The 23,266-nt window shown below is 46.7% G+C and overlaps 1 protein-coding gene across 2 annotated transcripts in view; it reads right to left on the reverse strand.

Annotated features, from left to right (window-relative positions):
• Nucleotides 1-23,266, reverse strand: part of BCR (BCR activator of RhoGEF and GTPase) — a 99,611-nt gene that overhangs the window by 25,047 nt on the left and 51,298 nt on the right. For both annotated transcript variants that reach the window (XM_042015126.1, XM_042015125.1), the window contains 7 exons: nucleotides 16,807-16,911; nucleotides 16,127-16,312; nucleotides 12,438-12,545; nucleotides 10,981-11,041; nucleotides 10,478-10,530; nucleotides 9,994-10,134; nucleotides 1,172-1,293 (listed from right to left, as the gene is read on the reverse strand). In XM_042015126.1, coding sequence (XP_041871060.1) covers nucleotides 1,172-1,293; nucleotides 9,994-10,134; nucleotides 10,478-10,530; nucleotides 10,981-11,041; nucleotides 12,438-12,545; nucleotides 16,127-16,312; nucleotides 16,807-16,911 — 776 coding nt within the window. The remainder of the gene's footprint in view (nucleotides 1-1,171; nucleotides 1,294-9,993; nucleotides 10,135-10,477; nucleotides 10,531-10,980; nucleotides 11,042-12,437; nucleotides 12,546-16,126; nucleotides 16,313-16,806; nucleotides 16,912-23,266) is intronic.

A 23,266-nucleotide genomic window follows, 5' to 3' on the forward strand; every position in this document is an offset into this window, starting at 1 on the left:
ACTCCTTCCCACAAGTCCTTCCCTGCTATAGTGCATAACATACAGATACTGGCCCAACTTTACTGTCATTCCCATATGGAGAAAGTCTGACAAAAGGCTGCTTTTCAGCTAGACAGACTAGCAGGGCCAGTAGCCAGCACAGCATATAACAAGGCAACTTATTTTGTTATCTAGTTCTTTTCATCCTAAGGAACCACATCCATCTCCTGCAGACAATTTCAGTCTTGTGTGCTCTCTCTTCAAAGCCCCTGGTGTTGCAAAGTTCTAAAGCTGTGCCACACCTGTGACCTGGTGGCCCCCTGGGATCTGAACCTGGGTCTCTCCTGCCTAAGCTAGGGCCAAGGTGGGGCAGGTGAGCCAATGGATATAAACCTCTGTGTAATTCAACTGGGGAGAGAAACTACAGCTCACAGCTGCCATTCTCCAGGGATTTCACCAGGATAAGCAGCTCCCTTTTTAAATGTTTAATGTAATTTATTCCCTCTTCACTTCTACTGTCAGGAACATCCACTCTTGGGAATGTCCCACCCTTTTGAAGATTCATTCCTCACTAGCACGTGCTTTGAAAAGGGCAAGCATAACTTTTTGCTTGAGAAGGGCAATAAGCTGAGTGAGGTCTCCCCAAGAAGAACATTTACCAAATGAAGAAAAGCCCTATTTGAGGCAAGTACATTGGTAGTGGTTCCTCCCCCCTCACTTGTGAAAAATGCCAACAAAACTGCTTTTTAGCTGCACTTTAGGGTTGACACATAGTCTGTTTACTGCACCTTTACCATTTTTCTGTAAAACTGTTAACAGGCTGTAGCTGCAAAGCCAAAATTAACAACCTCAGTCACAAAAGAAAGTGAAGAATGTCACCTATTAAAAGAAAGGGGAAGTAGAAAAATGAATGACATTTGTCCAGAATACCAGCAGCTACAGCATATCCTGCTCTCCTACGTAGGTTCAGGGCATGGATGGGAGAAATTAACCTTTCCTGAGGGGTCAGGTCTTAGACAGGATCTCATACAGTAAACATTCCCAGATTGCCAATCATTTCTTGTCTAACTACATCTTGTGGATTATGGTTACCCAGGTCTGGTCCATCCATATGCAACTAAAACTGCAGGCCAAACCCAGGGTTCTGTTGCAGCTGAGGTGCAAAGCACGAAGTCCAAAAGGAAACTCTCACCCTCCTATCTGCTTCTTGAGCTTGGCACACAGGAAGAGATCAGTAAAAAGAAAGACATGACGTAGCTTGCGAGCCCCCTCCACCAGCTCCACCATGAAACTGTCCTTCAGCAGCTGCCGGTGCTGGGAAAAAAACAGGGAAAATGTTTCAGTGCAATATGAGCTCCACATGTGGCACTAGGGCAGCACAGTCCTTAGACATGATTCCTACCAGAGCAAATTCAGTAAATCTGTCTAATTCAGAAAATTTAAAAAGCCTACTAAATACTCCTTGCTGTCAACTCTGCTCCCTGCTGCAGCCCTCTCTCCCAGAGACAGAAAGAGCCATGCATCTTCTCCCCTGCCTGGTATTGGGTCAGACTTCGGGCTTCTCTCCATCACCTGTTCCTGAACCCAAGTGCAGTTTGCTGTGAGTCACTGCCCAGCTCCTTCGTACCAGAATCCCTGAATCCCTGCCAGCAGATCGTCCCCTCCCAAGCCAGCAGAGAGCAGCAAACACCGCTTCTTCCAGAGTCACTTCTCCCAGAGTCACTTCCCAGCATCAGCCTCAGCCACCCCAGCAGGGATAGCAAAACTCTCCTCGACCCCCTCCTCTCCCATTCCCATAACGACTTTGTCAACATTAACAGCTGAACGCCATTGCTGCTCCTTCATTACAAGTGCTGTTAAGGGATAATTCCTGAACACGTGTATCTGGCAAACTTCTCAGGAGTCCCTTATCAGTCTGTGCTTTAAAAGGACCATCTGGATCTACCCTCACCATGTGCCTATTGAAATCTTCTTTATATACCATATAAAGATTCCCCAAACCTAGAAGATGCAAAGAAGCTGCACAACTCTGACACCTTTAATCGTGTTTCTAGTTCCAGGGAGTTTTACAGCCTCCTAAAGAAGGCGCACATATCGGTAGGCAGAAACACTGCTTTCCTAGTTCCCTTATGGGGGAGGCAGGGGGGATGAATGACTCCATAGTCGAAAGACCAAAAGGCTGGAATGTAGGCGCTTAGACAGGTGGCTGTGTGCTCATTTCAGTGACCATGACACGAGTTTCATGCCCTGCTCCATGCTCAGGTCCTCCACTGTGCTGTCAGAATCAGCAGGACTCAGTGCACACCTGGAATAGATACCTCCCACAGATTTTCAAACAGAAGGCAAGGCATTCAGCTCTGGGCAAAGTTTATTTCCACCAATATGTATAACTGTCAGTGTTGCCTCACTTCGCAGCCAGTACAAGCAGGAACCACCAGGTTCCCCACACATGCTAAGGAACTCTTCCCTGACCTGTACTTCCTTTGTTATTCCACCTAAGAGGATGCTCTTCTGACACCACTAAGTGACACATCAGATGTCCCACATCTGCCTAGACAGCACTGTGGCTGGAGACAGGAGAGTTCTGCTAACCCTGTCCAGGGCTAACCAGCATCTCCCCAGCTGTCTCACTGCCAGCCTTGCCCACCCCCATGCTCAGGACTCGCCCCTGAGGCCCTGCTGCCCTGCCCCATGGCTGTGACCCCCACCAGCGACACACACAGGGAAGGGTCTCCACGGGGCACCAGGAGAGCAGCTCCCCTGGGCAAGGTCAGGACACCCACACCAGAAGTGATGCCTCAGTTTCTCAGGTGAGGCCCCTGGGTTCTGTTTGCTGCGTGACTTAACAAACCCTGAACGCATTCCCTGCTGAGGGCGTGGGAGTGCAAAGCCCTGCGCTGCCTCTCCTGCCTACCATTCTTCCCATCTTGGCTCTCCAAAATGAAAACAAACCACATCAGTCCTGAGCCTAGCAGGCATCATGGCAAGGAACACGTGACAAAGAAATGCCCTTGCAGACATCATTCTTCTTTCCACAGTCTGTCCCACAGCACCCTACACTTCCTGACAGGGACTAGGAGTTTGCATTTTCCTGTCTGCAGCTACACAAGCACCACAACTTACTGTGAAAGCACATGGAGTCAGCAGCTCATCTTGGTGCTGCCTTCCATTACACAAAGGTCCTGGAAATCTGTGAGCAGGGCAGCAAAAACTGCACTTTTCTCAGAACTGCGGGAAGCAAGGCTGCTCCCTGGCAGACTGCTGCAGCATCTCCGGGCAGGACTCTGGGGAGATCTGGCATCCAGCAGTGCTTCAGCTCAGAAAGGCCTGTACATATGTTAGTGTTTATTTTCAGGTGGGTGTGATCCTCCTGGCTTCTTCTCTATGCTTTTTGAGATAACTCCTGCCTGCACTAATGCCTTTGCTGCTGATGGGCACTTGAGCACGCCTTTCCCTCCTGCCTGGAGAGCAAGCCCCAGATAGGGAACTAGAAACATTGAGCTTTGAAAATAAATAAACAAACAGGAGGAGGCATGCTGTCAGTAGCAAGAACAATCTCCTCTCCTGCAAAGAATTTCATTTGGGAGCAATAATAAGCAGGGAAAGATATTTTGTGAGCAAGCCAAACCCCTGATCTCAAGTTTCTAGATCTGATGCATATTAATTACACTGCAAATCAGCTCAGCTCCTCTGGAGCAATGAGAATAGCTGCTTGCTGCCAGCTCAACCTCTGCACATTGTTCGTAGGTGTAAAGATGTTCTCACGGCTTACTCATCTTTGCTACCCATCAGGATGTGGCACTGTCCTTCCCCTGCCTGGCAGTGACAAGGCACAGTCCTGACCTGACCTTCTGTCCACCTCTGCCAGGCACTGGCAGTGTGTGAGATGAGCCAAGGCCCCAGGCCAGCACCCTGCCGAGAGCACATCTCCCCAGAACCTGAGCAGAAAGCTCAGCCATTCCATGCCAAACGACTCAACAACCTTCACAGTTCCCATCTGGGGCTGAGGTGGCACTGAATTTATTTGGGTTAGCACTCCTGGGAACCAAACCCTATCACTGACACAGACACAGTGCGACCCCGAGGCAGCAAAAAATCCCACAAAGAGAGCTGGGTGGGAGAGGACAAGCCTGTACTTCCTAAGCTGGGCTGGAACAGAAGGAAAGAGGTGAAAGGGGTATACTCCAGTCAGTCAGAAGGAAACACTGAGCTTCCCAGACCCTTCATTCTTCATATCTTCTTGCTCGTGGGAGCTAGTTGGGAAGGTCTGCCTCCAGCAAGCAGTGGGTTTGAACTGCCACAAGAGCAACCAAGCATTTGGGGAGGAGAGTACAGGAGAAAACATTTGTGGATCAAGTCAGGAAATTTCTCCTTACTACCAGCTTTTCTTGGAAAAGAGGGCTTTCATTAGGGCTGGGCACAACAGGCATGCCCCAGGCTGCTCAGCATCCGTGGGGCTGAGGAGGGGCACTTCCAGCAAAGGGGCACATCCTTTGCTGCAAATGAGTCATCTTGCCTGAAGGTGCAGCAGGTCAGAGGGAAACAATAAAAGGATTTCCCAATGGCTTACCAGATCCCTGCCAAACCCCACAGCGTGGGAGCAAAGGGCACCTTCCTGGACCTCCTGACATGAGTCAGCCCATCCTCTCCCAACCCTGGGGGAGCCAGCAGGCCCCTCAGACAGGACTTGTGCCACTCAGGAGGCTTCCTCAGCTCTGCAGTTTTGGAACCAACACTTTGGTCAACTCCTCCCACCCAGGGCCACCAACAGCTATTCCTTTGGTGGCCTCCCATTAAATGGGGTCTCCTGAAACACAAGGTCTTTTGGCTGGGTGATCCTGCTGAACATGCCATACAATAGCTCTCATGTTGGAAACCATCTCTCTACCTTGTTCCCGGAGTTACTGTTTGTTACAGTTACCAGAGGTGCTGAAGATTTCCTAAAATAGCCTGAAATAACACTAACAACAGAAACACCAAATAAACATCCAAGAGAACATAGGATTAGGGTGATAGGGCGACAGCAGCAGGAGAGTGGCAGAGTGATCCCCTCTCTTCCACAGAGGGCCTCCAAGACTGTCAGGTGTCCAGCACAGGAGCTCAGCACAGCTTCAGAAAGATGTTCCAGGAAGTGTGGGTGAAGATTTTGTATCATAATAGAGTGAATTAGGATCATCTTTAGTCTCTCGCACAAGGCCTGTGCTGTTACCTTCAGTGGCTCTTGCAAAGCTCCTGTACTGGTGCAATATAAGTTCCAAGTCTCTTTTCCAGGCCCTGCTTTTCTTTGCGTGTTTTCATCTGCTCCTCCCACCCGCTTCAGTGCTCTGAACAAAAGAGCTCTCCCTGTACCTTTTCCAGTGCTTGGTTATCCTGTTTGGATTGCCTATTGCTGTCCTCCTCCTCCTCTTACCTCTGTCACTGAACATCTTCCCCTCCTCTGCTACCAAGCTCACGACTACCTTGTGCTCATCTATTCATCCTACAGTGTTTTTGTGCTGTTTGCATATGATAAATCCTGCTGCTGTCACAGACTGATTAACTTCAGGAAGTGTGGCCAACTTGTCTGAGACACATTACAAAAGTGGAATTTAAAAACCTACTCAAGCAGACCCACAGCTGCACAAAAGGCCATCTCCCGCTTGTGTGCCGAGGAAAGAGCTCATCCGATGTGGTGACAGCAGAGGCCTGCAGTGCGTGTGGGTGAGAGCCCCGAGAAGGGCTGGGACATGTGTGAGGCAGAGGGAGGAGGGGAAAACCAGGGGATGGGTATTGGCACGTGTCAGTGAGGAAGAGGTGGTTTGGCTTTCTACAGAGCGTAGGAAGAAAATGATTCCTCGTGTGTGTAAGTGTGTTGCAAGACCAGCACTGCAAAAAAAACCAAAAGGGATGCTCTGCCTAGGGAGTTAGACTGGCTGCTCTTTGAGCATTTTAATAGTCTTTTTCTTCTTCCCAAAGCTCCTGTCACCAGGAGCTCTCTGGCTCCAGCTGTAAGACAGTGTGAAGCAGCCAAGATAACTTCTGAGTGCTCTATTGCCAACATCTGCCCAAGGCCTCCAGGAGCGGTAGGCACCAGGCCCCATGCTGTGCATGGCTGTGCCTAAGCTTTGCTTCCAGCTTTTCAAAGGCTTCAGTTTGCACTTCTGCTCCCTTGCACATGTCCTTTGTCCTTTTCCTTCTCTAGCACACTTGGCCTCTACAAAGCCAAACAGAAGCTTAAGGCAATGATACCCAGTCCTTTGACTGCAGTTTAAAACCACATTTAGAAACATGGTAGAGCAGCTTGCCAAGCAGCCTCTTCTCTCCAGGGCAAGGACAAAGGGTGTACAGTAGCACAAGCTGATCTGTGATGTGATCCACTGGGCTTGATCGCAGAAAAAGCTGCCTGTCAGCTCCCTTGTGTCTGGACTGGTGCTGATGAGACCAGACATGAAGCCGCTCAGCCAGCAGTGACCCAAAATTCCAGGTTCCATTCCTCTGTGCCACTGTGGGATCACACAAACATCGGTATGAACACTTCAGAGAGAGTGGGAGTACATGGTCAGGGCAAGGCAGAGTGGCAGCCACCACACTCAGGTTGATCTGAACTGCCCTGGAACAACACTCTGCAAAGAGCACGAGAGGAGCAGCAGTCAAGAAAGGGACCACCACCTCTCAAGTGAACTCTGCAATTTTTTGCAGTTTCATTTGTGCTTTGCACAAATGGACTGAATTAGCCGGAAACACCAGCCTTGACTTCTGGCAGGGAAAGACACAAGCACTACAGTCATTTGCATCTGGGCTTAGCTGAAAAAAACCCAACATGCAGTACCTAGAGCTGTTCTGTTAGTAAGACTAGAGAAGGTTATTACTGCCCTCCTTCTGAATGTAATAGTGGCACATCCTTCATCTCAAAGCATTTGTTTTCCTTCTTCCCCAAGGCACTGTCCCTAGCAGAACCTTAACCTCATTCCCTGTTTAAACCAAGACAACAATAGGGGTGCAGAAGGATCAACAGCAACAAGGAAGATGCCTCTTCCATGGCCCCAGTGGGTGACTCTCCACCACTCACATTCCGAGCCACAAAGTATAGAGCTACTAAGATCCCCTTCCCCTCCATGCATTTGCTTTGTTATTTAGAGGGTTAGCAAAGTGGATACCTGTAGATTATTCATTAAAAAGCAGTTAAAAAGGTAAAACTATAAAAGTAGAAAGATGGGAAGAAAAGAAGGGAACAAGAGAATGCAGTGGATCAAGCTGAATGGAAACAGACCCAAAAGGCCAGAGATGGCCCCCCGGCTCCCCTGTGCTGCCAGGCTGGCACTCTCCTGGCTCCTCTATACCGTGGTCCTTAGCAAAGTCTGCTACAGTCAGCAAGGAACAAATTCTCTGTTCACAGGCTCACTCCACCAATATTGCCTTCCCTGCTGCAGCTCTTTCTGGCCCTCTGGTGAGGGATTTTACTCCCTTTGTTCCCATCTCTTTGCACTACCTGCAATACTCATCCAGCCCAGCAAATTAAACCACATGACAGAAACCTTCCAGTTCCTATGCATAAGTATAGATTAGAACAAAGCCTCTGGAGCCCAGCAGAACCAGGGGGCTGGAGCACAGGATGGACACCTGGCATCACACACGGAGCCAGCAGGCAGATCAGGCTGAGTCACTGCTCCCAAAGCAGGGAATCACCGCTGCAAAAGAGAAGAACACTGTGCTGATGAGCCTGTACTCTCTCCTGACCTACACTCCCCTCCTTAGCAGCCTGTCACTAGGGAGATTAACAACTGGCTGCTTTCCCCAGTTCAAAGCAATCCTGAAAAAAAGAGCTGGAGCAAGAGGCTGGCAAAGGAGATTTGATTCCTCCCCACAACACACTCAAAGGGAAAAAATATTCCACATAAAAGGCAAGGACTGGGAAAAAAAGATAACTGAGATCAGCACCTAAGCAATACATGAGGGGAAAAGGCTGTTTTACCCTCCTTCCTTTCCGCCAAGGAAACTTCAATGGCAGGAAGACAAATAATGAAAAAAGCCATCAAAGCAAGCTGGTGATTCATTAAAATAAAAAATGCATTATGCATTGAGAGCAGTCAATTAGGAGATGCAATCCACACACTGTCCTGTCACCCCGGGGGAAGCACCAGCAAGGCGAGTGGGAGGAAAGGGTAAGTAGAAAAGGGAAGATTTACAGGAATAAACAAAACCCAGCTATGACCCCAAGCTGAGCAGCTTGTAGAAGGAACAGCCATCACTAACCCACACAGAGTAGCCGGGAGCAGATTTCTGTCTCTGGATTACTACATGGAGAGTGAACATACTGACTCTCAGGACACAGAGGGCTCAACTGGGGCACTACTGCTTTGATAGAAGTGGGATATTGGTGCCAAATGACTAAAGAAAATATTCCCGGTCAGATTCCCAGAGTGGAAGGCAAGTCCTTTTCTTCCCTGGGCTCAGTAAAAGCTGTGTGCAGTGAGGAAGGGCACAAAGGGCTCCCAGTACCCCCCAGCATACCCACGGCGCTCTCCTCAGGTATGTCCTCTTCCTCCCTCCCCACATCATACCTGGAGTCACTGCAGGACCAGTGAGAGTGTGAACAGGCCTGCTGAGCCCAGTCCTGCCGTGCCTCCCTTCCTGCTTTTTAAGATCTGACAAATACACTGCTCCAAAAAGTGATCATCAGGTTCACCCTCCTGAGCCTGCCCCTCTGCCTGGGCTCGGGCACCTCATTAGGATTCTGCATGACACGTTTCAAAGCCTGCACCCCTCATTGAGATGCTGACAGACAACCAGAGAACACAAACTGCTCCCTCCCCTTCGAGGGGCATTCTAGCCTGTGCTTTCTGTTATGACTCAATCAGCAGTCACTTTAACGAGGCCATCCCCCATCACTGAGGCACTGGTGACTGATGGCTGAGCTTCTGCCTCAGCCTCCAATTGCCTGGCCTCTCCTCTTCTTTTCTCAGCTGGAGGTGTCCTCGGTTGACAAAATGAGACAACAAGCAAGACAAAGTGCACCAAATTCCCAGAACTGCAGCTTCCAGCAAACCTTTTGTCAGCTGAAAATCAGTTTAACAGCTAAAAGCAAGCACATTTAGTTGTCAGGATTTGGGAAAAAATCATGAAGGTTCATGGTATCTTAACAATCTCCTGGGCTTTGTAAGAGATGTTTTTGCACAGGGTAATTTGGGTCACTGTTGATCAGCCCGTGTCTGGAATGCTGCCATAGTTCCTCTTACACATTTACTATCTGAGCTGCACCTCCCTTTGTCCAACCTCCTACATCCTCCTCTCTCTCAACACTTCTGCCAGTCCTGGCCTTTCTTCATCAGGAGGGACTGAACCCCTTTTTAATGGAATTACAAGGCAGCCAAATCAAGCCATTGAGGAATGCAGACTCCACCACAGAGAAACTCTGTGGCCTCCCTGCACAACACTGCATGCAAGTGAAGGATCTGCACATCTTAGACCTTTCTGGGTGCAGTCCAGCTCCTAACAGAGCCGAGAAGGGTTATATTACACTCTTAGGAGTCAGTCATCTCCCTGGCTTTCCCAACCTATTCCATTTGTTTTGCTTTCCAGTCACATTTAAAACACTCTCCTTTAGAAATAAGGATGCAGAAAATTAATTTTATGGTGAAAATTAAGATTCTGGAAAACAGCTTTTCCTAATCTTTCATGACTTCTGATGTTTCCTCACCTTCTTCTCCTCCCTGGCTTCCCATTTGGTTTCAGTTTGCAGGTAAAATACAAATCCATTTAGTGCATGGCAATGTGCATCATAGAAATGGATGTATGACAAATGATTATGACAATGCTAAGGACAAAACTCTAATCATACTTTTCCTCTCGGTTTCCAAACTGTTTTCTGAAGAGAAAACAGAGGGAGCTGTACCACATCCTTTAGAGAACAAGGACACTGCATAAACTGTATCTTAGCAACAAACAGATTAACAGCATAACTTCCTAGCCAGCTCTACAGAAAAGACATAACTAGTATTTAGAAACTGAGAAAATAACAAGAGCAGGAAGACTCACCTCCCCTTTCTTTACAGTCATGGATTGCCGGCGAGGAGTGATCTCCTCGTTGATGCTGGAGAGGAAGTTCTGTGATATGCGCAGAGCATCCTGCAGCAGGGGATGGTCAGGGTGGCTCACTGGAGTGTGCTTGAGCAAATCCTGACAGTAGGAACACAAAACAGAGAACACAATCATGAGCAGCACTGGATGGCAGAAGGGTTCGAGTGCCCCTAATTAGAGCTGTAGGACAAAATGCTCCAGCTTCTTCATATAGATTAGAGCAAGGATTTATCTCTAGAAGATAATAATACTCTGCACTTGGTGATATCACTGAAAAGATAGCAGCATCCTACCTACAGACTCTATCTCCTTAGTGTAAAGGGAAGAAGCTCTTAAGCAGCACAGGTTTATTTTTGCAGTCCTGGAGCTCCATGGAAAATGTGAAGGTCAAAGAAAATAGGACAGCGGTCTAAAGTTTAAAAACTCCCCTTCAGATACTTACATGCAAGACAAGTGTGCTGCGAGTCACTCGATCCACTGGCTTGTACAACAGAGCTGTGAAAACAAAGCAGCAGGAATATCAAGAAGAGTGGTATCAAGAAGAACCCATTCTTCTAGCATGGGTTGTCTTCTACTCATGTGCACAGAGACAAGCCCCATGGAACCTGATCTTGACCAGGCTCTCTCAATGCCCCCATAAAACCATCTGAGATTGCATTTGTGCTATCACTGGGTAGCAGATGTTCTCTTAAAATCACAGCAGCCCTGTGGTTGGGCTGGCTTTGCCCAAAGGCACTGATGAGGTTTGAAGTAGGAGGCATTTCCCCATGCATGCAGCAGGCTTTGCATGAGCTCTGCTACTTAGCAGAAGGGAACTGACTTCGCAGGTGGAGCCAGCAGACTCCATAACCTTCCAGCATTTGAAAAGAAAAAGGGAGAGTGGGGGTTTGGCAACAGCCTCCACACAGTCCTGACAGACCAGTCTCCTCTCCATGGATCACTCACTTTCCAAGGAATTTTTCGTTGTCTGATCTTTAGATTCCTTTGTGCTTCTGGCCTTTAGATTCTAAAAGAAAAAAAAAACCCATGTAGCAGATGGTCAGTCACCTTGAAATATCACATGGGAATACAACAGACTATCTGCTCCTCCAGGGGAAGACCTCCATGTGAAAGGAGGACAGCCCTATCACAGTTCAAGTCAGTGATGGAAAGATGTGCTTTCCTTCTTGGTAAATCCACCAGTGCCATGCCACAGGCACCCACACATCTCAAATACTAAGCAATGTTCTAAGGAGCACCTGTCAATAGACATGAAGCAAAGCAGGGAACCACCTACAGCAACAGGGATGGGGGAGTTTTTAAATCACCTGCAGAAGAAAGACATCCATAAGGACAAAGCCACCGTCCCAGCACCAATAAATAAAGTACAGGATTGGGATTCAATACCCCCAGGTTATAGTTCTTATTCCTGTACTCAGAGCTGGGTGGCAGTTCTTTCACAGCAGCAAAGGAACACTGTCTGTGACTCTGCTCTTTGCCATGGGCCATGACATGCATTAATGTGCTCAGCTCCAAAATCCTCACCAGGACACAAATGTAAAAGTACCATCACTGTTATTCCAAATACAGTAGATACTGGCATGATTTCAGAATTATTCTTCAGAAACAGCAAAACTGAGGGATCATATTTTACCTCTTTATCATAAAAGTCTCAAGGGACGTGTGATATAGAATGTACTCAGGAGTTTTCTCAGACCACTAAACACCCCTGGTAGTATTCAGCTCTGATTATTCATCTGTTTTTAAGGAGACACATAGGAAATTCATGTTTTCTTGGCAACTGAGTTCTTCAAGAAATAATCACTACAATCCAAACAGTCAATGAGACCATGCACTGCAGGGAAAGCTGGTAGTCTGGGAAGCCTGAAAAAGTATTCAAAATTCTTTGACAAAGGTACTCCTCTGACAGGGAGGAAATCAGAGCAGGCCAAAGAATAGTATTACAGATTTATGGTTGACACACTTGCCTTTTTCAACAGAGAATTACTGTCTCCTCTCCATGCCAGTGAAGCCTGCAATCCCACTGACAGCCATGGTGCCAGCCATTAAGGATGGCTTCTATACCACAGCCAGAATCATCATTAGCAAGAGAAAGACTTGAGAAACTCACATACAGCTTTCCTTTCTAGAAATGCATGAAGGTGGCACAGAGCTGGAGAAGTTCAAAGCAATGCCAGTTTCTACCAGATTCCCTGGGTGGGGACAGAACACAAAGGCTGTGTCTGTGACCAGCCCAAGGTACAAATCAGTGTAAGAACAGGAGCTGAAGCAGGGAGTCTGTGGGAGCTCACAACTCCTCCAGAAGTCAGGGCTGCAGAGGTACTTGGAGAATAGACAGGAGTGACATGGCAGGGTATTAGTCAGCCCCAGACAGCTCGTGTGTCTGAACACCGTGACATTACCTCAGAGATTTCAGCAAACTGAGCATTGGCTTGGCAGCATTTCTCTGCTGTCTCCATAGCAACTTCATAGTTATCCACAAAGGCCCGGTACACTCCCAGCTGGCTGGCCTGCAGGAAGCAAAACAAAATAAAATAAGTGCTGGGGAAGAAGGCAGTTTGGGATGGTCAGCCTTGATATCTAATGATCAGATCATGTTCCTTCACACCAAACAACTACAGGGAATACTGAGCAGGCCCAGAATGACATCTCTGACCTGTCAATTTTGTCTAACCAGCACTGTTGTCCCCGTGCACCCAGTTCCGCCCTATGCTGAACAAGTTTACTGGTGAAGGATGTGAAAGCCTATGAGAATGACACATCCTTATTTCTGACATCTATTTTTCCCTTCTGAACTGCCAGATTAGTATCTATTAATATTGCAGCTCATTAATGTAACTGGAGCTGCTGGCTTTTTGCCACAACATATGAATCAGAGAGGAATGATTCAGCCCAACAGCACAAATGTGACCCCAGTAAGCTACTTGTTGGCTTTTGCATGATGGATATACTAAATCAAACCCAGATACTACCCATATCTGCATTAGTGAATATTATTATAAGGACAGTGGAGTGCTGAAAATACAGAAGAGAGATCCAGAGCACAATCTGTTTGGATGGCAGTGACTGGGGCACTAGGTGACAGAAAATGGCATATTTTCCAGCAGAAGGAGCATGGAACTGGTCCAGAAGAGGATGGAACAGGCCTCAGAGTGCAGTAGTAAGTCATTATTACCACAGAGTCTTAGCACTGATCCCGTTTGCTGACTTAGGAACTGCAGCCATATTCATGCCAGAGAACACAGGATCCAGCATGGGAAATCCCTGGGTAGCCTCCAAGCCTGTCTGGAGTGCAGAGCTGGCTTTGTGCTGCAGAGCTGCCAGGCTGGGCTGGGAACACCTCGGCAGCCTGAGCCTGCAGTGCCGGCAGCAGCCAAGGGTGCAGTAAGGAGACACTGCCAGGAGGGCTGCACTCACCTCTGCACTGCTGCACATCCCTGCCCGAGATGTGCAAGAGGCAGAGCAGGGAACTTCCTCACAGCCACTGCTCCTTCCCTCTCCTGCTCTCTCTCATAACCACTGTGCTCCCCATTCTCTGTGAAGCTTTGTGCAAGAGGTGATGGAAGAGGAAAAACCACTCTCTGGACAACATTCCCTGCACAAACTTAGTTAACAGAGGCTGAGAAACAGTTAACTATTTCCTAGGTCACATTTTACTGAAAGACTAGAAAACAATCTTAACTCTCATACAGAATTACACAGTTGTGACTGAAGCTGAAGAAAACTGTGCTCACTTATACCAGGGATTACCCCAGCAGCACGGAGAGAAAGAAATCTGCATTTGCCACTGATGCACAGTCCTGTGAAGACACTGCAGTCAGAATTACTGACCATTTGCAGGGCTTATGCCATTCAGATTTGGATGATGCCAGCTAACATGGCAGAGCTTTAAAGTTTCTCCATTCCCATGTGGTTCTTTCATTTCCTGCTACTCCTAAACAGTCTTTCTAAGCTTTCATTTTCCTCCTCTGAATGTGCCATCACAAAGACATCTTTTTCATTAAAAACTGAGCTTCCAATCAAAGTAATAATGCTCACACACCATTTTCATGCTGGTTTATTTATTTTTTTCAATTAAAAAGAACACACTCAAAATGAAACAAGAGTTAGTAGAAATAGCTGGCTTTTGGATGTATTTTTTTCTATTTCTGAGGCCCATCAGGGAGGACGTTTGCTAAATATTTCTTCATTTCTAAAAACAGCTCTAAAGAGTTTCCTTCCTAGCTATAAAAAAAATATGTACAATATATTCCCCAAAAATGAGAAGCGTATTTCACTCCCACATGCTTGGCATCTTTTCTTTTTCTCAACAGGAAAAGGTGCAATAACAGTCAATTTGATGTTGCAAATAGATCATACTTTGTGCCAGAACACATGAAATTCTAAAACTCTTTGCATCCACTATCTGTAACTTCAATCTACTGTGCTGTTTTTTGCGTGAGAGTACAGAAAATTAATGTCCTCAAGGACATCTGGATAATAACAAGTATTTCAGTGTTTATCATCAGACTGCCTGACATGACCACGAGTAAACAGTCTGCTCCAAAAGATTTGATGTACATCTACTATAGATGCCTTATAAAGCCTGATGTTCTTGCTGTCATTCTCATCTAGTTGCTTCCCAGTGCCTGCCAAGAATTATTAGCTTTATCTCATCCAGCAAAGTGTTTGCAATTCCCACCGATGCTGTACCAAACCACCCAAAACTGAAACTGCTATGCCAGCTCAAAGTCTCCTGCACTAGGGCAGTTTGTTCTTTTGTTTCCAATGCTAATCCAACAAAATCAACAATTCTGCCACAAATGCAGAAAAATCAGGGGAACATAAGAGAGGAGGAAGGGCCAAACTCCTGCACCCAAAATCAGCCAGCAACAAGAAATAGTCTCAAACAAAAGCCTGAGTAGCTGTGCAGCGAGCAGAGGGATGCTGGACAGCCCTGCCTAGGAATACGTTCAGGTCTTCTCCAGTTAGTGCTATTCCCACTGCTGACCACACGTCCAGTGCAGCTTGTGAGGCTGCCACTTCCAGCAGCCTTCTGTGTCTGCTTCAGCACCCAGCAGCAGCTGGGTTTGTCCTCTCAAACCAGCTGCTCAAATTGCATACCATGAACTATTCACCAAAGCACCAACTTGACCCCTCCTGGCTAAAACATGCTGGCAGTGAAAAGCAGATTCCTGTATTTTCATCTTGAGCTGCTGGCATGTGCAGAAAACATCATCTTCCAGGCCAGCTCCCCCTGCTCCACAGGGGATGGAGCTGATGCTGAGCTACACAGCTGCTAACAATTGATCGACCCTGGTAAAGCATACTCCCCAGCCAATAAACCCCTCACTGGAATGTCACTCCTACCCTGAGAACCAGAGCCACCTCAGGAATGCAGAGCTTCTTTTCTTTTCTTTTCTAAAAAGGAAAAAACAGCTCCTTTAATCCTTTCCTCTCTGCACATGCTAGGGGAGAGGCTAAAGGGGCAAAAAAACCCTCCTAGAATGCAAACAATTTGTCATCTGGCTCAGAAACTCAGCAATTTTAATTCAGCCTCAGGAATATGCTGTATATATCTTTGTCCTGTTCTGCACTCAGAGAATTTTGTTGAGGTTGCTTGGAGGATTCTCAGCTGCAGGTTAACTGCATCAGCATAACAGCAAGGGGAACAGAAAGGCCAGGATAGTGGCAGAAAAGCAAAGCCAAAGGTGATGACCATAAATCAGCACCAGGCAGAGCAAAGCACCAGAGAGAGAGTGAGGGAGTTCAACAGTAATGAGGAACACTTCACCATTGGTGTTAAGAAGTTCACTTTGTAATAATGCCACTCTCCCATCTTCATCTAAAGGAAATGCTTTGAGGACTCTGCAGAAACCCTGGAGATTCAAAATTTATGTGAAACTGTATTTATTTTCCCACCACAGCTTGCTGCAGTCTTTAATTAAAGACAGTGAAAGAGTCACTTTTGCTGTAGGGCCCTCACTGCAGTGGCAAAGTGAGGAGGTGAGAAGTCTCTCATCTATTCCAGCCACAGACTGATCCCTCTGGTCTCAGCTCCTGTGAGATGGGTGAGGGGTACCAGCACCTTTGGTGATGGCAGCTGACTCACCAGCTTTTGGAAGAGGTCCCCAACACGTTGCTGGTGACTCCATTGCTGCACTCGGGGAAAGAGCCCATCATAGAACTCTTTGTGGATCTCATAGAGCTCAGGCACTTTGAAGAATATTGTCTCAATCTGCTGACTGGTCAGCACGGGCTGGGAGGTGGTGGCAGCGGCTTTCAAAGGCTTCATAGGCTGAAATGAGGAAAGAAGGAAATCATTATCATGCAAACCACCATAAACCTTTGCCACACTGCAAGTCATTTTTTATCCTATTAAAAACTGATATTTGCATTCACACAACTCCTGAAAGCTACACATGAACAAGTTCTCTCATGGGGATCAGCCACCCCTCGTACATGAATTTTCCCTGGATATTAATGCTGCAATTAAAATCCCTCTGCACTCCATTTCCCTAAGCTCTGTCCCACTGTACAGCAACATGTGTAATAATAACCACAGGATACTTAAAGATGGAGCTCCTGGATACTACCACATTAGCAACTCCCAAAGTGTGCTATATCCAGTCCTTCCTTTAAGGCTCTCTCTCTACTGGAGGAGTAGCAAGTACCTTTTGCACCCAGCAACTTGTAACCCCTGGCACATGAAGTTCAGGGGAACTCTGGATAGAAGCAGCAGTGAAAATTCAAGTACCAGTGTTTGAACTGGCATCTGTCCCCAGCACTTACCAGCAGCAGGGCCTCCAGGTGGCTCAGGTAGGTTTCCTCACTGGCTAGGATTCCTGACAGGACCCATTTTCTCATCTCCAGGCCTTTCTCCAGGTCTGGCTCACTCTACAAAGAAGTTGTTTAAGAGAAAAAAAAAATTAAAAAAAATAAAGAGCAGGTTGCAGGGAGAGTAAGAAAAAACACCAAGAATGAGGATGGAGAATAAAAACCATTCAGTTGACCAGAGCATACTTGCTTTTTCTGTTTACTTTCAGACTAAAAACCAAACAAAAAATCCACCTATGCTCAGCATCTTGTTTCTAGAAATATGCAAATGTAAAACATTAAAGAAATTTTTATTTACCAGAAACTGATGCCATTTAGATTATTTACAGGTGTTAGCTTTAGTCATCCAACCATGGTGCCTCAATTAGGTGCCCAGACCTCTTCACAAAATTCAAAACATGGAACTTAAAAATTCAGAATTCATCCTCCTAAACAAATCCTAGGGCCCTTGTTCTGTGCAACTCCCTCCCTCCTCCCACGGGAGCTCTCCAAAGCCATGTTTCTGTGAGCAGACAGGATCACTCCTCTGCACCTCCCCAGGTGTGCACGAACACGCCACAGTCACAGCCTGACCTGGCTCCACAGGGCTGTTCTTCCTCCCACTCTCTACTGTTCCCTAACTTATTTTTCAGTGTCAGCTCGCACAGTGTCTATTTTTAGTGAGAGGATGGAATAATCAGCATGGCTTGGAATGCACATGCTGATTTTCTTATTGGGATTCCATGAAGGAGTTCTTAACCAAAACAACCAAAGAGAGGGAGGAAAAAGCCCCACATAAATATGTTCATGGGCTAATGGGGAAGACTAGCGTGAAGTGTTAAGAGAAGTAGTAATCCCTTCTGTTGAATTTCAATTATCCTTCCTCTCAAAACTGTTACCTGAAAAAGTGTTTAACCTGATAAAGTGAAACTGAGTGTTTTCAAAAACTCTAGAAAAATTTGGTCAGGCAATGAAGGTTATAAATAATGAGAAACATTCCCCTTTTACAGAGTCTTATTTCCAGTTCTTTTTATTTCTGTCATTCACAGAAATAGCATTTTAAAACTCTCACAACCTTTTTATGTTGTTAAATGTCTCTAAGAATAGAGTCAGAAGTTGGCTCTGAAAGGGTACATACTTTTCAAGGGATTTGGGTAGGTTTTTTGGGGCTCCATCCTACTCTTAATATTCAGAGGAATCTTCAGCTTTTGATTTCACAGTGGGAGGATTAGGAAGCAGAGCAGTACACTCCACTCTAGTGACGGAACATACAGCCCTATAGCTGCCCCCAAAAAAGCTCCACTTAATTTAGGGCCCTCTGCAGATGTATAGATGAGGTACCTGGGCTATAGGTTCAGTTTGCAGGAACTATCACACCCTGAGTGTGACTTTGAGCCTACGCACAACACAAAGAAAGAAACAGATCCTCATGCTCCCAGATATTTCTGGATTCTGTCTCATCAATAACCGTTCTGATTTTTGAACAGTTTCATTAAATTTCACAAGCTATATTCTAGCCTAAAAGACTTGCAGCAACTACTTCATAAAAATTTTGTGAGGTGTCAAATATCACCACCACCTCTTATATAAAAGTGGCAGACGGAAGCTGTTCTAAGGAAATGAGTAAGATTTACACACACGTTAGGTACTACATGGAAAGAAGAACTTCTCTTTGCATCCCGCCCTTCAGTGACATTCAGTAAGAACCGCAGTGCCTTTTAAAATCTTGAAAGGGCATCTCAAAGAAGACAGAAATTTGTAATTCACCAGTCAGTGTTCAGAAGACTTCAGAAAAACACCAGTGACAAACTACATGGTAAAATGAACACTGCACTAGACTCTGTGCATCTATGGAGCACTTGTGTGACTGTCACAGAAATGTTCAACGAGGCTGTGACCATTCCTTAGGGTTTCTGTGCTGGGAGTGCCTGGATGTCCAGCTCATGGACCATTTTGTAAGGCATGGTACACACACGTAATCAAGACAGGCAGCCCCAAGACATGTAACAAACATTGCCTTCATCCAAAGAGGAAGGGATGTGGCAGCCCTGGTGCAAGAAAAACACAATTGCTCTTGGTTTCCAAATATTTCTTACAACACTTACAAAAGAAAAGTGCAGCTACACAAAGAAGCATTGAGAAAAACTAACAGTGCTCCAAAGTCCCCACTGCTGAGGACGAGGTAACCGGTCAATATTGACACAGCACTATAATTATCTTTACCAGGTTCTCTTGGAGGAGGTGAGGATTTAAAAACCAGCTGGGTATGTTTGTAACATCTGTAAAGAGCAGCACACAATGACAAGTTATTTAAATGACTTAAACTTCCCCATCACGACAGTGGCACAACAGTTTTCCTTATAGCACTGAGAACAGTTTTCCTCTTCAAAAGTAAAAGCTTTAATTTACAAGCCAGTTCTTGCTGGGCACCGTCAGCTGACGGAGACAGCATTTTCTGCCAGAATGTTAATTTCTTCCCGTTAAAAGAGATGCACTTTCAGAGAGAAAAACATCTCCCAGGACATACTGCAGGCCTTCCTTCCTGGCCATTACCACAAGGGCACTGTGCAAAGTCCACGGTTTTGTCCTAACCCTTTTTTAATAGGGGCATTTTTCCAAGTGTGATGCTTGCAGAAGTCCAGCCTCAGCCACAGCCAGCCAGGACACAGGGCAGAGCCTGGCTGCTTTATGCTCTGCACAGCAACTGCTGAAGAAACCCTCAGGGGAGTTTATCCAACAATCACAGGGCACATTACAAGATCTCCAACGCAGAACCTCAAATTTACATACGGCTTTCTCCAGTGTGAAAAGATGATCCCCTGCTCCTGCTGCGCCAGGGATCAATGCACCACCAGGGTGCTGCTCTGTGCATTGTGCTGCTGCTCCTGTTCCCTCCCGGGAGCTGTGTGCTGACAAGAGCTCCTGCTGAGGGAGGCCTTTGCTCACAGCGTCAGCTGGGGCTGCATGGAGCACGAGGAACATCTGGAAAACAGCCCCCGTGCTTCTTGAGCCTCAGGGTGCTTTTTAAGTCACACTTGTTATGAAATGTACTCCCCAAGACTCAGAAAGTCACTTGGTGCCAAAATCAGGAGGAAGAGGAGTAAGTTTATTATTTGGTATTATAACATTCCTCACTCACAGATTTGGGAACAGGCTCACCTGCTCACCCAGAACAGGACAGCAGTGAGCAGGCAGAGACTGGGTGGGACTGTCCTCCCACCCTGCCCACACAGCAGCCAAGCTGTGATGTACTCAGAGCCAAGGGCATTTCTGCTTTGCCCATATCTGACACAGAAGGGAAACAAAGAGCAACACTGTGACTACAACAGCCTCGTTGCCCCTCTGTTCCTGCAGTCCAGCCAGGACAGTTAAGAGGGAACATCCTGGGCATCAGAATCAAGCTCCCCATCAGTACAGGGAGACCTGCCAAGGCTGAGGACTCCTTTCCCCTAGCCTGGCAAGAAGGGAGCAGTCTGAAATCCTTGAGCTGCTTGTAGCAAGTGGAGGAGCTGGTACCACATCTACCAGACCACAGAGGATGGGGAAAATACACCTATCACCAAAGTGCAGATGGGGTGTTCCCAGCAGGAAGTGGGAGCAGCCTGTATTGGCAAACTCTAACCGCTCAGCAGGGAGTGCCAGGTGGTCAGCAGTCCATCCCATGCTTCCTACCCAGCTTGGTTAGCCTGTTTTCCACTTGTACAAGTCTGACTAGTATTTCATGCTCTGTCTGTCCCTGACTCTTTGATGCCAGCATCCATGTCTAGCCCTTCTCCCCTGCCTTTCCATTTTCTGGCTACCTCTCTACCCACGTGTTTCAGAATAAATCTTACAGGACTGTACCAGGGCAGCAGCCAGAGCATTCCTGTCTCCCTGCCATGGGAGCACCCAGCCAGATCTGAACAAGCAAAATACCAGTGCTTTGTTCCCACTCCTCATGAACTACATTTAAAAAACACCAAAACAATAAGGAAGGTAGAAAGCAGGCTACAGGAAATTACACAGGTATCTCATGCCTACAAGATCCTGGTATCCCCTCTTCTCAACTGGGTGGTGCTCTTTGCTATTCCAAAGTCTTAAAAACCAAAAGATTTGAGTCACAGTGCAATTTTGCAACCTGAACCATGGCCAGTGAGAGGGGTTGGAAGCTCCGCAGATATCAGAGCACACACACTGGCCCTGAGCCATGGCTGGGTTGAATGTGTTTACAGCTTGTCAGCCTAAGCACTTTAGTTTACTAACCAGGTTGGCATCGCATGTTGTGTTCAATTACTGCAAGGCTGACATTCACCAGCTCCAAGGTTTACACAGATTCAGCTCTTCCTGACTCTGTTTAAAGAACTCGGGGCTTCCTGGTTCTTGTTTAAATTAACAGCAATAATTGTTTTTCTGCAAATGCTAGGAGAGCACAGATTAAGAATCTAGAAACCACAACACATAAAATTTTGCAAAGAGGTTGCTGCTGGCACAGCTCTGTAAAGAGAATCAGTGATTCAAAGTGGGTGTATAAAAGGCACTTTAACTCTTCCTTTGGTACGGGGTGTTCATACGCCATGCAATGAATGCGTTCAAAGGCAAGGTTTCCCATAAGGACAGTTTGCAATCTCATACAGAAGCTGACAGCCTACAAAGGAGAAAAAACATTCAGCTCCATTTTTGAAGCGTAAATATATTTGCAAGCTTCTGCTGGAGGTGTCTCATTGTCTTGGTGATATTAAACAGGGCAAATTCTGTAATCAAGAAAATCATGCTCCATGTGGGGAGGGGAAGGAGCAGGGAGAGAAGCCAACATTATTTATAACATCAGTACTGGTGTGCCAGCTCTCCTCAGGAAGGGCTGTACATCCAGGCATAAGGAGCAAAGAATTGGAGAATAAAAAGGAAAACCTGCATCTGTTGGGGGTGGTGAGGGGAAAGTGACAGTAAAAAACCAAACAAATCCATTCAAATACTGAGAGGAAGAAAGGAGAATGATTTAGAAATGCTGGAGGGGGAAGGACAAGCTAGCAAGAGTAGTACCAAGAAGAGCAGTAATCCCAGTTACTACTGTAGCTTCAGAGGTCAGCTTCTCTGCATCCCCTTGGGACCAAGCTAGGAGCAAAATCCACAACCTGCTCTGCCACAGCCCTGCTCTTGCTGAGCTGGCAGACAGCAGGAACAAAAGGATCTGATCTGAGGAAAGGCAATGGCTGCCAATGCTGCACCAACCATGAATGCACAGCAGAAAAGGAAAGAGAAATTCTACCTGAAAGTCTGTAAGTACCAGCCAATTTCTCCTCCAAACAGAACAGACAGTAGGAGGCGGTCGCTCAGCTTTAGCACTCCTGCCTCACTTGCTTTGATATATGCAAGAATTGGAGAGATCTATTTTGTCAAAAACTCATCTTCTAAATTCCTGAGAAGGGACTCCCTTCATTTCCTAAGGCAGTGGAATGAGCTTTGCCTTTCCACTGCCTGCCCTGCACCCACCTCCACAGAGCGCCACGCACGTCTCTGAGCCTGGCTCTGCTGGTGAGCATCCTGAAAGGCCTTTCTTATTTCTGCACCTCCCAGGGCTGCAATCTCTCCTCATATGAGGAGCAGCAACAGGATAACAGTAGGTGAAGCTTCCCCCTTCTCCTAGCCTTCTTTTGCCTCCAGGCTGCAAACTACCCACTCCAAAACTCCTGGCAGTAACTCTTCTCTACTGAAGGGTGTCAGTCACTGACATTCCAGCTGTGCCAACACCTTCCTGTGGCCTAAAAATACTGTAGCAAGCTCTCCCTTTGTCCTCCTCTAACCTTATCCAGGTATTTTCTCTGCTCTTCACACTCACTGTATGGGAAAGACAGACACATTCTCTCTCATTCTGGGAGTGAATTATCACTACTTTTTACCAACAGTCTTCAGACACCTTCTGAAGCTACCAGCACTGTCTTATTTGGCAAACATTTGGGCTGACATTTTCCAAGAGAGGTTTCCAGAATTTCTGTAGAGTTCAATCATAACAGTTCAGCTGTTACAGAAAGGAAGGTTTGGGAAAATTCAATCACTCCTCAAGTTAAATAAACAAACAACTTAGGCATTAGTGGAACCTGTTTCTCCTTTTTCCTCTCTCCCTGTAGGCTTGCTTAAGAGCAAAGTTTGGCAAAAGCACTGGTTTTATGGCAGGACATGCATCAGCAGCCCAGCCTGAGATTCTAGAAGAGCCAGAAGAAAGGGTCTGACCCAACCTGCTCCATACGAACATTTGTTAAGGCCTCCTTACCACAAAAATGACAAGTCAAGGGCTGTTGAGATCCACACTACAAATGCCTGTGTTGCTTGTCCCTGTCTGGGTCACAGACAAAACTAATGCTAGTGCAGCCTTGTCCTCCTCCTTGGACAGCAACAGTTTGTGCAGTGGGCAGGGAACAGGTGGAATGGGAATACACCAGCTGTGGCTGAAGTGGCACAG

The sequence above is a fragment of the Corvus kubaryi genome, unplaced genomic scaffold (genome assembly GCF_017639235.1).
Source record: "Corvus kubaryi isolate FWS band 111438036 unplaced genomic scaffold, C.kubaryi_AGA036_p1.0 split3-37173, whole genome shotgun sequence".
NCBI classification, from domain to species: domain Eukaryota; kingdom Metazoa; phylum Chordata; class Aves; order Passeriformes; family Corvidae; genus Corvus; species Corvus kubaryi.